At 34.2% G+C, this 15,992-nt stretch overlaps 1 protein-coding gene across 2 annotated transcripts in view; it reads left to right on the plus strand.

The window, feature by feature from the left end:
- LOC106668610 (histone acetyltransferase KAT6B-like) overlaps window positions 1-15,992 on the plus strand; it is a 37,822-nt gene that overhangs the window by 12,728 nt on the left and 9,102 nt on the right. The window contains exons 3-5 of one of the 2 annotated variants that reach the window (XM_014397516.2): window positions 12,253-12,474; window positions 12,560-12,792; window positions 15,011-15,669. In XM_014397516.2, the coding sequence (XP_014253002.1) occupies window positions 12,253-12,474; window positions 12,560-12,792; window positions 15,011-15,669 (1,114 nt within the window). The remainder of the gene's footprint in view (window positions 1-12,252; window positions 12,475-12,559; window positions 12,793-15,010; window positions 15,670-15,992) is intronic. The other variant, XM_014397517.2, reaches the window with a different exon arrangement.

Consider the following 15,992-nt stretch of genomic DNA (forward strand, 5'->3'; position numbering starts at 1 on the left):
GTTTGGAATCTTCGACCATCCTGGTCAATCTAATTCGCTGGTTCGGTTTATAAGAGTCGTTAAGCAGATCGCCATCTTCCATGGGTGGTGGATTCTCGTTTACAATCTGATTGTAGAATTTGAAAGATTAGAAAATTTCAAAAAATTGTAATCAACAAGTGTACAGTAATGGTATATTGTCTTCTACGAGGGGATGAACTGGTAAATTTTATATATAGGATCTTCGTCGCTTATTTCGCCTTTCGACTTTCCAACCTCTTCATTAACATATCAAACTTTCAACATAGCAAAATAGGAAGGATAGGCTGACAAGGATGATCAGAAAAGTCAATTCACTCAGGTACAAACCACCGAAAACCTTTACTACCTTGCAATAATACCCTTAAAAAAATCTAAATCTACTACATAATCTCTACAAAGCTGATAAGAAGTTTTTTCATTAATCGATCTCTACTAAATGAAAACAGTGTCATGTTTGGTCGTGATAACTCAAATAGGCGAAAGGTTCATCTTTCTCTCTAAATTTTTTATGTTTTGTATATTCATGTTGAAAACACACACACACACACACACACACACACACACACACACACACACACACACACACACACACACACACACAAATTGCATACTCAAGGTACACAAGTACACAAACAACAACAAATAATTTAATTTAATAATTTGGTTTACCAATTCATTTATCATTCATTTATTGTTCCGGTTCTAGTCTTGTTGGTTGGGGGGAACACGAAATCACCCCTCTATAAAATTCAGGTGAATTGATATTTTAACGGCAGCTATGTTGCCGGTAGTTACATCTGTTGCACCCTTCTGAAAGGGCGAAAGGGAGGAACATGAGGACGGACGACCCCTTGTCGTTACTGTTGCCGCCAAATGGTTTTTTACAAAGATTATTGCGTCAATATTCTCGATTTGACGTATTAACCAGGAAATGTACTAAAGAAAACCTTAATCTTTACGTTTATTTGTTTAGTCAAATTAATCCAGTGCCTGCTATAAGATAAACAGTAACTAAAAAGTTTACTGATTTGTACACTGTGTTGTCTACAATGAATCATCCTTGTGGTGGAGGTCGACATTCTGTAAAGTTTATGGTATATTTAGGTTTATATAGGTCTGTAAAATCAGGCATGTCGTCCATGGTTCATTGGTCGGTTCAAGGAAGGTGCTCTTTTGTCAAAACCCGACTTAAATATACGACGGAAAATGAATGTCACAGAATAAAATAGACTTCATTGCTTTATGCTTAGCAAGTCTCCCGTTTTAAATATTTGCAATTTCTCAAAGCTCCTGTCCCTGACCAAAAACAAAACCAAACGCAGTTCGACTTATTAATTAATTTATTTTGATTTGGCACAAAGAAATCTCTGGGTTGACCTAGCTTTCTTCAGAAACTATGTTAGATTTCAAAAATTACAAAATATTTTGAAGTTTAGCAGTAGAACAAAAAAATCTTTTTCAAAACGTCTTAAATGTTTAATTCCCAAATGATTCCAATAGTGAAGATAAAAACGGGTTTTAATGACGGGTTTTCTGATGATAAAACAGCTAATACAACAAAAGGTTTGGAAAATAACTATATTATTAAGCTTTTTATGTAGGGTATTGGTTGAAATGAAAAAGCTTTTGTCACGAGCGGGATTCGAACCCACGACTTTCGGCTTTGGGGATTCGAATTCCGCTCGTGACACTAGCTTTTTCATTTCAACCAATACCTTACATAAAACGATTAATTAATTGAAAGAAGTTATTTGGTCAATCGGACCACGAAATATAATGGATATACTATTAAGATTGAAAAATCGTAAATAGTAAATTTAAAAAAATATGGATGAGGATAAAGCAGTACAACAAAATGCATGCAATTTGGGCGCAATATTATAAAATTGCTGGACGTCATCAAATAAAGATTAACTTTATATATTTCTTTATTTTGGCTCATATGTTACAATAAAATATATACGAAAAACGCAGTCAGATCATATATTTGCTGATTAGTGAGTGATTACTTACTACAATGAAACTTGGCGATACTAGGTCGAAAAATAAAAAGACACGCGGCTAATATGGCATTGTTGCCATTGGAAATTTAAATAGTTTTTTGTTTAACTTTTTCCGTTTGTGTTGTGTGTGTATTTCAAGATTATTATATATCATTCGATTGAAAACAAAAAATCTAGGATAAGAAAATAATATGTAGGATGATAATATGTGCGGTAAGATGTGAAAAGTTAAAAACAAAGAAAGCTCAAAAAGATTGTTTTCGAAAAACCCAATTCAGATTTGTGTTAAGTACCTTTTAAGTCCTTAAATCTAACTTTTTATGGGAAACAAAATATAAACATTTTTGGGCTGGATTTACCCCTAGTCCGGGTATTTTTTATCTTCTGTCCGGCGACCTTTGTTCCACGTAAAAATTTATAACTCATGTGGATTTTATTCAAATTAACGTTATGGCTCAGGAAAGCTGGATTGTTCTACTTTCATCCTACGTCAACAACGTTTAGATATGATGTCAATGTAAATGAGAACAATTAGTATGAAATCAAAACAATCACGTCAAACGTTTTATTTTATATCTCAGGTTTTAAATAATTTACGGAGGCTAGGTTTTTGTCACCTCTGTAAAATATCCGGTAGATCGGTGGAGTCGTTTCTAAAATATCACCATTTTTGTGATTTTGGGAAAAATCATAGATCAGTCTGGAAGACGAAAAATTTGTTGGAAAAAAATCTTTTGATTTTCCCAAAAATTCGTATCTAGGGGGTTTTGGTGGTGCAAAAAACTAATATTAATTTGCTTCTTTTTAAAAAATGTTTTAAGTCTACTTTTGCTGAGTAGCTCGGTCACAAAGAATGCATTTATAGATTTAGATTATAGATATTTATAGATAGCTGACATATAGAAATTCGTAATGACCTATTGAAAAATGAAGCAATCGTTGGAAAATAAAGTTTAAAAGGAAAATGAACCCTGCACAACATGTAACTCCGCCATGAGGCCTATCCTAGCATATACCTATACAACCAACTAACCTCAATTTGACCAAGTTAACTATTTAGACAAACATTTGACAGGATACGTCACGTGGAATTCGCACAGGCGATGAAAAAACAGATCCTTAAACTATTTAAAATGATTTACTACCTACTGAACCTACGATCAAAATTACCATCAAAATCCACACTTTTGACATACATCTGAGTGCCAAGTTTACAGATTGGCCAAATATTCCAATATTCAATTCCTAATTGTTTCTGTCTGTTTTTATGTATATAAAATTCACTTAACCGAGATCTTCACATGGCAACTATCTATTCTTCTTATTGAACCTCTTACCTGTCATAAATATTTTCACAGATGGAGGTTCAGTCACACACAAGTATACAAGTACCCCGTAGACGACTAAAAAAAATAAATAAATAAATAAATGGATCAAATGCCTCTTGAAATATTAAAAGTCAAAAATACGCTGTGTCTCAAAACGTTTCGTGATCATTTCCCAAGGATTATTAAAAAACGGCCACATGTGCGCCACATAAGGCATACTTGAAGCCCTTCACATATAAATTGTTTATCATCGATCACGGTTTCTTCTAAGATGGTTAAAACTCTGCCAAAGTTGATGGTTTGATTATGGGAGAGTTAGTTTATTGCATATTATTTTTATTAAGACGATTCCTCAGATAGAAGGGTGAAGAAAAGGGCTTGTTGGCCCCTTTACTTGAGAACCGGTGATTGTAAAACGCCTCACCTGTCTTCCCATCTGTCCCGCAGCAGCTGCCCAGACTTCCGACCGTTAACAGCCGGGTCCTACTATAAAAATACTACTGCACGAATTTTTCTATTTGTAATAACGGTCCAGGCTAAAAAATCGTGTTTGCAGATTTGAAATAAATTTTAAGTATCCGAAAATATCATTTGACGGAGAAGAAATGTTACCTTTTGGCAATATGCTCAATGTCTCGAGTTAACAAATGTAGTTACATATATTTTTGTAACAACCGTGTGATTTTAGTAGAAAGTCAATCAATGAAATTTATCTTCGACAATCGATTGACCTGGTTCGGGGTGAAACCGACTTCGTCTTGTGTCCATATAAGTGGATTTATCGCCGTTTAGTATCGGAGGATATTGTCTGTCATGCCACACCCTCGATGTCACTTGAGAGAACCCCAAGTATGTTCGTGGGCATTTAGCATAAGGACAGCTTTCACGGATTTCAAATAAGTACGGCTTTCTCCGGAAGAAATGAAAAACAGGCGCTCTTTGGTCTTAGAAATAGAAATTATGGCAAATTGTGAAAGAGTTAAGCTCAAAGTTAAAGACAAAGCTTGTTTTTTTTGTGTGTGTGTTATAAACTACTTATTTTAGTAATGCAATGTTACTAAGACTTAACTGAACAGTTTGTCTCGATCCATTAGATATGTCATGATTTCCAATTGGGCTTAGTTGTGACAGTCACCCTGTCTTATACAAATAATTAGAAAAGTTACTAATTTCTCACTTTATCCCCCTGTTTGGATAGTATAATCTGTTTTAATATATATATTTTTTAAATTTATGTAGGAAGAAATCGGTCAGTTTGTGTTAGAATATTTTGTGTCTGAATGACGTTTTGTAACTATCATCTGGTGTCACGTGGGACAAACACACGCACACACACACATCACCAATAAAAATAGTTTCCAATTGATTCATTATAAATTACATATAAACTGTTTTATTCAGGTATTGTTTAGGGTTAATGAGGTTTACATGAAAACACTCAGGCAACAGAGAAAAAACTTGTCCGTTTAAGCTAGGTCTGATCAATATTGATTAACGCATGTCAATATTAGACGGATTTTTTTCAATATTGAATATTGCTTTGATCATGGTGACGCCAACAAGAATAATTTCTTTGCATCACACGTTTTTTATTCAATTTTCATCCATCTCGTATCGCAGAAGGTAAAGAGGAAACTTAGGGATAATTATCAGACAAGGTTGTCCGAATTAACACTTTGTTTTTGTTTAATGCTGGGGTGTTTTGTGATTCCCCTTTCAAGGTGCCAAGGTAAATTTTTAAAAAATTATAATTTCTAAGAAAGAAACGATATAAACAGTCCTTTAAGCTGAAACTGTTCAGTGACGATCATGGGGAAAACCTAGTCTGATTCAGCCGTTTTGCTCCCAGCAATTAACAAAAAAAGGCGTTTAAAATAATTGTTTGAATCTATGATAAAGCAAACATAAAATCTAGTTGGTTATGTTTAGAACCAAACCAAAAAGCTGTTGCCAGGAAAGGAAGGAATTGTCATGAAATGGAATGAAGTACACGACCTATTATAATGATTAATTATCGACCTTTTCTTTTAAAAACAAAATTACATTACAGACATTTCAAATTTAACGGAAAAACAAATTTCGCATAGGTAAAAAGTAGGGCAATGGCAAAATTCCTTGGATAGAGTAGAAAACAAACCCGTTAATCAAAAATGGAAAGTAAGGAAAAAATAAGAAAAAACCGCCAGCCCGTGCAATTCTTCAGACGATGGAAGCGGAACGGATGGACCGACCTAGGTCAATCTGCTTGTGTGTAGACTCGTTGGCTAAGGTCAAGGCTGAGGCCGGGTGAAAGTGTCATTTTGGGAATTGGGGTAAGAAACCCTTTCCCTTTCCCTGAACCACAACGAAACCTGAGTTCTTTTCGCGAAGTGGTGATGCATATGGATCAGTATATAACAGTTCTTAAAGGACGCAGTATAATATGCATCTACAATCTACAAATGGACTATCAAAACATCGATAATGAATATTAAATTAACTACAAACTAAAAAAAATCACATACACATCCTTCAGATCACCAACTTGTGGGGTGGTCAAAGTTAAATAGGAGTAGCTTCCACCTCTGCCTCCCGTTTGGTGCCTCCTGAGTTGTTCAGGTAGGTTCAGGTCGGGTCTCCCTTCCAGCTGTCTCATGACCACCCCACAGTCATTCATACGTCAGGATATCGAAAAGAACAGAACTTGCTATGTGTATTATTATATAATGTCTGAACCGAATTATTTAGAATGTGTATATACATTTATTTAAAAAAAAAAAAAATCAATAATAGTGAATGTACTTGAGTCATCTATGGACAGAATGACTACTAACAACCTGAAAAAATTAGTAATATACTACGATACATGTCTTTTACTGAAAGAGGCGGAGAGGGAAAAGGGAAAGACAGAGATGGTGATAGAGAGAGGGAAAGGGGCTGAGAGTGAAAGAGAGAGAGGGGTGAATGTGAAAGAGAGAGGGAGTGAGGGTGAAATAGAGAGGGTAAGAGAAAGAGAGAGTTAAAATAATCACTACATTAATCACCTCTTCAGTTAAAAAAAAAAAAAAAAAAAAATTAACAGGAGCGTCGAGTTATATTCCAAGGAGGCAAGCTATATAAAAGCACGTAAGAGCGTGCCAACTCGTTTAATTTGCTTGTGTAGTTCCTAGAATATTGTTGTCACACTAAAAGGGGAAAAATTAACCCTATTATTAGCCACAGTCACTATTATTGTGTTGCCTGTCGATCCTAAATATGTATACAAAGAGAAAAAAATCACACTTATTAAGTCAACGTTTTTGTCAAAAGAAGACTTTTTTACTGCTATAAGATGTAATTGATCAGATTTTTGGGTTTATAGTCCAAATAAATCTCACTTGTTAATCAAGTTAGAAAGAAAATAAAATTATAGTAAAAGTTTAAGATATGAAACACTGGTTGACATTTTGTAAAATCCAAATCTTTTAATCGTTTAGAAATATTCCTAACAAAATCAGTTTCATTTGAAGTATCAAATCAAAACAAATATACATACTCAAAAATAAAATGTAACAACAGCAAGTTTAAAACTTTACGTGTAACTGAAAAATATACTCAAACAAAGGCGACACCAATTATTACCAAATTTAGAGTTTACTGACTTTCCTGAGATGATAAAAAAGTATAAAATTATATTATAAGAAATAAAAATGTCCAACATAAAAGACACCGAAGAGCAAAAACAATGCCGACACAATTCTTCACATTTGACAAACTGACAAGGGGTCGACTAGATAGGTTTGTGTGTCACGGATTTGGCCCAAACCTTTTTTGGTGATTCTATACTTCAAAATATCGGACAAGTATCCGCTACCTTTTATGAATAGACACTTGTTTCGCCATTTTTTTATTTTTTAGTTCAAATTTTCAGATTTTTTACTATTTTTATTTTGCCATTCTACTTGCTTAAATCAACTATGTCAACAAACAGGATGTTCGGTTACTCGTGTTACAAACTTCGCCAGTAGATTCTACATTCAAAATGGAACCAAAAAGTCCTAATCGACTATGGCCCGAATCTCAACAGTTTCGGAGTTATTCCACTTTTTCTGATTTTTTAAGATTTCACGACCTTGCTTCAAATAAACAGTGATATCTCCAAAACTAAAATGTTTTGGACAAATACGTTGATACCATTGAAAACTACGTTAAATTTCCTATAACATGTGATCAATACTAAAGTAGTAAACGTTCGTAAAATAAGCTTTTAGTAGCGAGAACTTTGAAAAAAAAATTTTTTTTTTCAAAGTTGAAAAACTTACTATGGTGATTCTAAACTACTATTTCCAAACCTAGAGACCAGCAAATTCCAGAAAACTACTAAGTACTCCATTTAATATCCTTTTTAAAACTGGAAAAAATTGTATAATTTCTTTTTTAATTACTTTTTTCAAAGATGAAATTGGTGGAGGAAAGGAAAAAACTGTGGCTGACGGGTTGGTAAGGTGGAAAATTTTTGAATGAATTTATTAAATGTTTTTTTAAATTTTGATTCGAAATGCTCTCCAACCTCCGAAATGTACATTTCACATATAATTTTTTGTAGATTGCAAACTTGAATTTGACATCATTGTCGTGAATATTACGTTATAAAACCCTTAGATACCAACTTTAACAGAAATCGGTGTAAATTAATTTTTTGAGTTATAATTTCACTTGTGTCTGCCTGACTGACATTCCTGGTGTAAGCTCTTAACATAATTTTTCTCATAATGGACCGATTTTTATGGTTGATAATTCGTTTTAAAGAAATTTTCAATTTCAGTTTATAACTATAACAAATATTAAAATCGGACTATTTCCATTATATATATTAAAAAACGAGGTTAATTTCTGACAATTTTTCTATTTTGTGTATTTCTTAATAGAAATATTTTATATATTTTAATGGTACAAAGCTACGATACTCTTCTTTCAAATGGTCTACTTGAAATTAAAATCTTTTTAGCTGGTTTTAACTTACAACCGTTTCAATCACATATTCCGATAACGACTTCTCAAAAATCGGAAAAATTTTAGGGGTCAAATTATGGATAAATTTAAATTCAAACAGAAATTTATATTTAGGGATCGCTAGGGGTGCTAAACCGAAATTTCATATAGTTTCACAGAAAAAAATTACGACCTAGTTTATTTGTAAAATATTTGGTTATTTTAGACATTTTTTGGTTATTAATCAACGTTGATAGCTTTTACTATTTTTTATTGCGATCTAGATTAAAAGTAAAATGATTTTACTATTTTTTATTGCGATCTAGATTAAAAGTAAAATGATTTTACTATTTTTATTGCGTTCTAGATTAAAAGTAAAATGATTTATTGACCTAGTTGATTTAAACAAGTAGAACGGCAAAATAAAAATATTAAAAAAATGGAAAATTTCAACTTTCAGAATTAGTTTTGGCGAAAGAATCGGCTGAACGTGTCCGATATTTTGGAGTCTAGAACCACCAAAAAAGTTTGGTCTAAATCCGTAGCAACCATTGAAAATAAAACGATCCACCAAAACCAGTACTCAATTTTAAATTATTTCTTGTTTTCCTCCAGGTTGTTAAATTGTCACGTGTCCGTTGAGAATAACGTATGAGTTTTAGCAATTTTTATGCCATAGCAATGGCCACACTCCGGATAGTTTATTTACTTAATCAACCACCACTATCTTCCACGAAATGGATCGTCGTTCTGAAAGGAAAGAAAGCGTCATTTAAATTTCCCTTTGGCGTGATTATAAATTCCTGGAGTTTCTTTCACGCCTCGTCTATTGTATTACATCCTTGTCAAATTTTCCGACGATTGTACCTGAGAAGAAATCAAAAACCGGCGTTTTTCTTTAAAATGGACCACTTCCTGCCATCCACAAACTCAAGATGATTTTTTATTTCAACATTAAATAAAATAAAACTGCATCGATGAGTGAAAACAGGCTGTATAATTATTTAATTCGTCCAGTATGTAAAACTAGAACAACAAATATTTACAAATAAACCTATTTATTTATAACATAACAACCGGATAATTGGGTATAGTTAATAGTCCTTAAATAAACAATGGCCTTGATTAGTTTTATTGAACACCGTGCTAAGGATGAAACAGAAATTCTTTTTCAACCTAGCAATCAATGCTAAACTAGTAACGTAAATTGCGTTCTTGTTGAATAAATTATCCAATCTATATAGGATGAGCTTCCCTAAAACAGAATCTTTAATTATTACCGTGTTAATTTATTATTGTAATTTTGTTGGTTTCTCAAATAGGATGTCTGTGAGCTCTTTAATCATTTTAATTCTATGTTACAAATATTTTGACTTATGCTGAAATGACGGTACTCCACTGATTCAACTGGATGTTACACATTTATTGATCCGTTTAGCCTCACAATTCATCACTTTTTCGCCCCATTACGCAACCTTTCTGATATGAACATGAAATATTGGGTATAAAAGCTCTTACTTAGAAGTAATATGGTAGTTTTTTGTTTTTTTTAAACCGACATTGCGATGTATATAATCTTATGTCAATCCTACTTTGTTAATTTCCTTTTAAGTCTTTTAAATTAGCCGAAATTAATGGCAAAAAGGATTATAAATTATTTAAAATAAATAAATAAAAAACAAGTAGCCTAGAAAAACCAGTTTTAAGTTTTGACATTGCTGATTCTCTCATGTTGAGATAATAATGAATAAAACGCCTAAATATAAGTTTTTGTCTATAAAAATATAATAAAATATTCTTCATTTCGTTTTTGAAGGATTAATTGATTTTCTACCGTCGTTAATAAAAAATAAAAAGGTTCTTGTGCGTCATCTAAGAATCTGTGTCATCTCTGGTATCTGGACCAATTGGACCCTTGAGACATTAATAAAATGCCAGACGTGATTATTTCATTATTTGTTGCACTTTTTCAAGAACTTATTGAATATTTAATTATTTATGTGGCGGAACTTTTTTTTTCTAACACTAAGGCCAGCGCACTCTCCCCGAGTACGCATGCCATGAGAAATTGGCCAATGCCAGTACACCCTTGGCTTGGCGGTACCCCACAGTTCCACTCTGTATGTGTGGTCGCAGTATAGTCCTGTGTCATAAGGTTTGTTTTGTTTCGTAGACGCCGGCGGGAGTAAGTATTGAATATCTACCCTCTAAGTCCGGCGCTACAAGGGATAGTTGCCGGCTGTTGCGTAAAGGATTTAATGTATAAAAATTTTAATAATTCGTTCGAATTTATTAATTCACAATTTATGATATAAATATGGAAATTAAAATCTGGCCAGAAACAAAACAAAGTTAACGAGAAGAAATATAGATATAAAGAGAGAGATAAGTTGATACACAAAATGACAATGTTGAGAAGAAAAAAAATAAGGATGTTCATACGTCTTGTTGTCGATTCACGACAGTGAAGATCAGACGATAATTTTGTGTTTATCTTGATTGGAGTCTGGGAGCCACTTGCCGGACGAAGTCAAAGGTGCGTTCATTCGTACCCGTCGGAAACCGGGGACTCCAGCGTCTTGATTTTTACAAATTTTCTGTTTTTCATAATTGTTAAAATGATAAATTTAAGATAATGAATTATAAGATTTCTTATTGACTATTCATACATAAAAATGTTTACATTGGCGTAAACAGTTTAGTATTGATGGTCAAGGTGGATTTTGTTCCTAGAAGTCCAAGACTTCTGTTTAGGTGTTATCTCATAAGTTTTGGGAATTCCACGTCACTCTGATGTCTAGGTCTAGTCCTAAGTATTTGATTTTAATGGAAATCGGTATCGCTTTGTTTTTGATGTACAGACTATATTTTCAATGTGCACGAACCCTGTGTGCAATTTTCTTTATTCCATCTTGTCCTCCACTTTTTGCACCTGTCGATAAACTCAAAGTGTACTTGGATGTTGGAAGTGACTTGGATAGGATTTGAGTGACAAAATTGCAGTATCATCCGGTAAATAATGTTATTAGGATGTATATGAAGGTCAGCATCAGATTGTACAAGTCTGACTTAAGAGAACTGGTGCCGCATCTCGCTTTGAAGCAGCGGCCAGTTAGGTAAAATTTCATGATAAGGTAATAAGGAATGGGTAGGAAATATTTAAGTTTAAAAAGTGTGACCAGGTACCGACCCTATTTATTGAAAGCCTGTGTTACATCTAGGAAAGCACCCAAGCAATACTCTTTATTCTGTAGAGCAGATGTTGGATCATGAAATGATAATGACAGAAGCCGAATTGGTGACAAGGAATGATTTTAAGAGTGTCTTGGATTTTGGACATTGAAAGAAGCAGGCTGATAGGGTCTGTATAAGAGGATGTGGTTGGGAGGTTTGTGAGTTTTGAGAATGAGGATAACAACAGAATATTTCCAGTATTTCCACAAGAAACAAAATTGAGTCAATCCTTTTTTTTTTTCATCATTTCTACCAAATTGAGTGGTTCATAGGATGGCATTACATACTGTGGTTAAGAAAAATTTTGTGGAAAGTTTTGAAAAATGGTGGAAATAATTAGATTGAGGGGACTTTCTATTTTGGGATTTCTGAATGTGGTACTTTACTTCATAAGGGTGAAAAGGGTTGAGAGGGAGATGAAGAAGTGGTGTACTAAGGTTGTCAGTACCTGTTGTGCGCGAGGGGCATCATTTACGAGGAGGAAAGGTGGATTCTAAATGGGTTGCAAATAGGTTTGATGATGAAACTAAAATTACAAAATTGTCATAGCTTTATTTATGACTGAATATAAAATTTAATTGGTTTCCCCTTCATAAACACGATCTTTTTGAATGGTGTTCTCTTTTTTGTTCTTAAAAACCATTCATCAAGATTAATACAGTTTTTTCATTTGTCTATTGTAACATCAGTTGTAATGTTTTGACTTTTTGTTTTAGCCTAAACGAGGATTGCCAATCTGCAGTGAGTGCCTAGGAACTGCGAATAAAAATAAAGCCGGAGTTGAAGAGGCTTTGAGTATATGCAGTGGCTGCGGTGCAAGTGTACATCCATCGTGCGCCGCTAAGGGCGACCTGTTCACTTGCCTAATTACCAAAGGGAACATTTGGCACTGCGAAGAATGTGCCGTTTGTGCAAAATGTAGAGTCTGTACTGACAAGGTCTGTAATTTACTTTATTCCTTTAATCGTTCAAAATATGCAAAAAGGAAATCCTCTTAACGATTTGATGTCTGTTCCTTTACAGATTTGCATATGGAAATGCGGTTCATGCGAGAGGGGCTATCACCTGGATTGCATGAACCCTCCGCTGGACAAGAAATCCAAATCGCCGTGGAAATGTGAGCATTGTACAGATGGAAAAGAGGAAGAAAAGGATAAAAACGAAACCCTCCTCTCTACTTCATCTGGGACGCTGAGCTCATCCACATCCCCGAAGAAGCAGAAGAGTCTAAGAACTCAACATTTAAGAAGTCTCAGGTATATTTTCAAATCGCTACATTTTTTGATCCAAAAAATAATACTTGTTTTTCACTATTATACACAGATTTGAAAGAAAAGATTTAAAAATGTCTAGCGTGAGTGTAAATTATTTATTTAACTAATTATTTGAATTTTTTATTTAAGGAATTGCCTGCCTGGAAAAATTAAAAAGTTATGTTTGTAAAAGTTGGTTGTGTGGGAAAATAAGTATTTACAAATGAAACATAAATATCACATTGTCATAATATTTTTTGTTGGCAAATGTAATATTTAAATATTTAAGAAAAGAGCTTGCGTAGAAATAAAGAATTTGCTAAAAAAATGTTTAAATATATCATTATATCCAATATAGATGATATGTGAAATATTGGGGTGAAAGTAAGTTTTAAAGGATTTACAAGACTGGATATTACTAGTGTTAAATTGCATTTTGTCGAAGTGTAAACAACATTGTTGTTTTATATTTTTTGGCTTTCTTTTCAGGAACTAGAAAACCTTCAAACTCATTTTCTTTATAGTTTTATGGTGAAAAGAAACTCAAAAAATATAAAAACTCAACAACCGGAAAAGAAGAGCAAAAAAATAGTTTTTTAGTTTCCAAACATCGGTTTTTGTGCTAACAGCAGGAAGCTTTACTTTTCTATGTACATTTGAAGAAAAAATCAACTGAAGGTATGTTTCATCAATTTCAACTTCGTGGGTACATGGTTCAAAAGTGGCAGTTTTGAGATGGAGGATAAGAAACGTGAAGGATGCAAATTTGGAGGCATTATTGAACATAGAATCGTGTCAAACGCTAAAACTTGGATAATCTTTGGAAGTTACTCAAGCAGCCTCTATCCAAAATTACAGCCACTGCCGTGATGAACACAAATTGTTATTGATTTTCCAAATGGAACAAGTTGGCACATGATTATGGTTGTCCGTTCATGTTTATTAACGAAAATATAAATGATTGGCCAGGATTATCTGAAATCCTTCTAAGCAAAATTAGGAAAGTCCATCACGAGATTTGCCTAAGGAAAGTCTCATTATCCACCCACTTGAACCATTCATCTTTTCAGTGGCTACTGATGGACAATACTTTGTGTAATTAATTTATTACCATTTTTGACAATAATTTTGACAAAAAAATCCTTTAAAGCTTACTCGTACCCCAATACAATTCTTTTCTTCAATCTTACATTAAATTATTTTAAACTTATTATTTAAAATGTAAAAAGAATTTCTGGCAAACAGTTTACAGTTTACTCTCGATAAATCAAAATTCACGGGACTATCCAACTCTAGGCAAGAGTTTAATTTATCGAGGTTGATGTTCATCTTATAAAATTAAAAAGCCACACAAGGAAGTGTAATCATTAGTAAATTATGTAAATGGTCTGCAGGGTGATGAACTAAAAACTCATAAATACACAAATTAACAACAGAAAAACACATTTAAGTCACAAAACACTATAAAATTCCCTAAAGCCGGGTCCAGACGAGTGTAATGTAACACGTAACGTAACGCGTAATGCAAGGCGAATTCTTTGTGTGGACGCTACTACGAGCATTACATGTAACGCTCGCCCAACCGTTCGACCGGATCCATCGGGGTGTCGGTTTTTTGTGCGAACACAAAGGCGCTCGCAGTTCTTGTTTGGACGGCGTTCGTGGCAGTTGTGTAGTGTGGACGTTCATGATGTGGAGTGACGAACAGTCGCTTGAACTTATTGGTTTATACCATGTTCGTAGCAACTGAGTGGAACAGCCCCCTCTTCAAGATTCGCGTTACATGATTCGCGTTGAGTTCGTTTGCCGTCCACACTGTTCACTCTAAATTACACATAATCCACATTACATGTTACACCCGTCTGGACCCGCCTTTAGATTCTTTCTTTCAGATCTTAGATTCTTTTACAACTTTACAAAACTTAAATCTTAAAAAAGTTAAGGCAAATGAAATGTTTGCATGTGGCAGACTGAATAAGACCACTGAATAACAGGGGTTCAACAAATTATGAAGTGTGGGAGAAAAAATTCAAAGGTAGTTTACTTATTTACGCATCGTTCCTGCTATTTGGCCCGAATTTGTTTTATTGAGAGTACTTACCATATTCTTATAGGGACCAGAGAATTTGTTTCTTATCGGGAGTTTACTGTATTTAATATTTGTAGTGGATGAGTTGTATTTAAAGTCAAATAACTTTAATAAACCTTATTTTATGTTTAGGAAAGCTGCAAGGGCTGTTGGGAAGAAGGGACATACGCGCTCACTGAGCATAGAAAGCAGCTCGGAGGATGGTAATGATCATCTACCCAACCCATCTCCCTCCTACCCAACGTCCTTCCACCTGCCGTCTGGGGGCCGGCGAATCGAGATCAGTGAAACTATTTCAAAAGAGAAACAAAAGTTTTTCAGGTGTTCCGCATTTTACAAGAGATACAATAATAGCAATAATAATAACAATAATATCAATGTGAACACAAGGGCAGAGCTGCAGCAACCCTTAGCCCCAAAAAGTAATGCAATAACACCCGTGACCCCACTCACTCAATTCCCGCGACATGTGCCTCCGCTTAATCCTCATTCTGACAGTAAAATGCCTTTTGGTTGTTTTGATGATTCCGATGAGCCTTGGGGCTTTGCTGCGGTTAAATTTGAAGCCGTTAAGGGACACAATGACATTTTCTCGCCTCGAGAGGCAAAAGGGCGGCGGTGGAAGAAAGACAGCCCTGTACAAAAGTCCCCGTCTAGCCTCGTCAAATCCGCGGTCAACTCCAAGGTACATGAACTCGAACGGAGGAAGTTAATTGGGGAAGGGTGTAAACTGATGACAGCACATCATCGGCTGCCAGCAGAAGAATGGAACAGGGAACGCCAAACAGAGGGTAAGGAATAACACCGGCCCCCATACCTTCCTAACACCTCTCCTAACAACAACAAGGTGTGCGTCTGAAGAATTTACAAAATGAAGTCTACATTAAGGAGCAACATTTTATATCAGAAAAAAATTCAAACATTTTTGTATAATGCACAACAAAAATTTTCAACTTCCTATTGGTTATATGTATACTGTCTATGAAAATTGTGTCATCTCTTTTACTATTTTACGAAGGATTTCTTGTTGTTGCTAGGAGAATTTCCCTGCACCTCAGCCAGGCTGTTTTTCTTAAAAAAAACTTACGAGAAATTTTATAAATTAATATTTTAA

The sequence above is a fragment of the Cimex lectularius genome, unplaced genomic scaffold, assembly GCF_000648675.2.
Source record: "Cimex lectularius strain Harlan isolate CLEC.00 unplaced genomic scaffold, Clec_2.1 scaffold111, whole genome shotgun sequence".
NCBI classification, from domain to species: Eukaryota; Metazoa; Arthropoda; class Insecta; order Hemiptera; family Cimicidae; genus Cimex; species Cimex lectularius.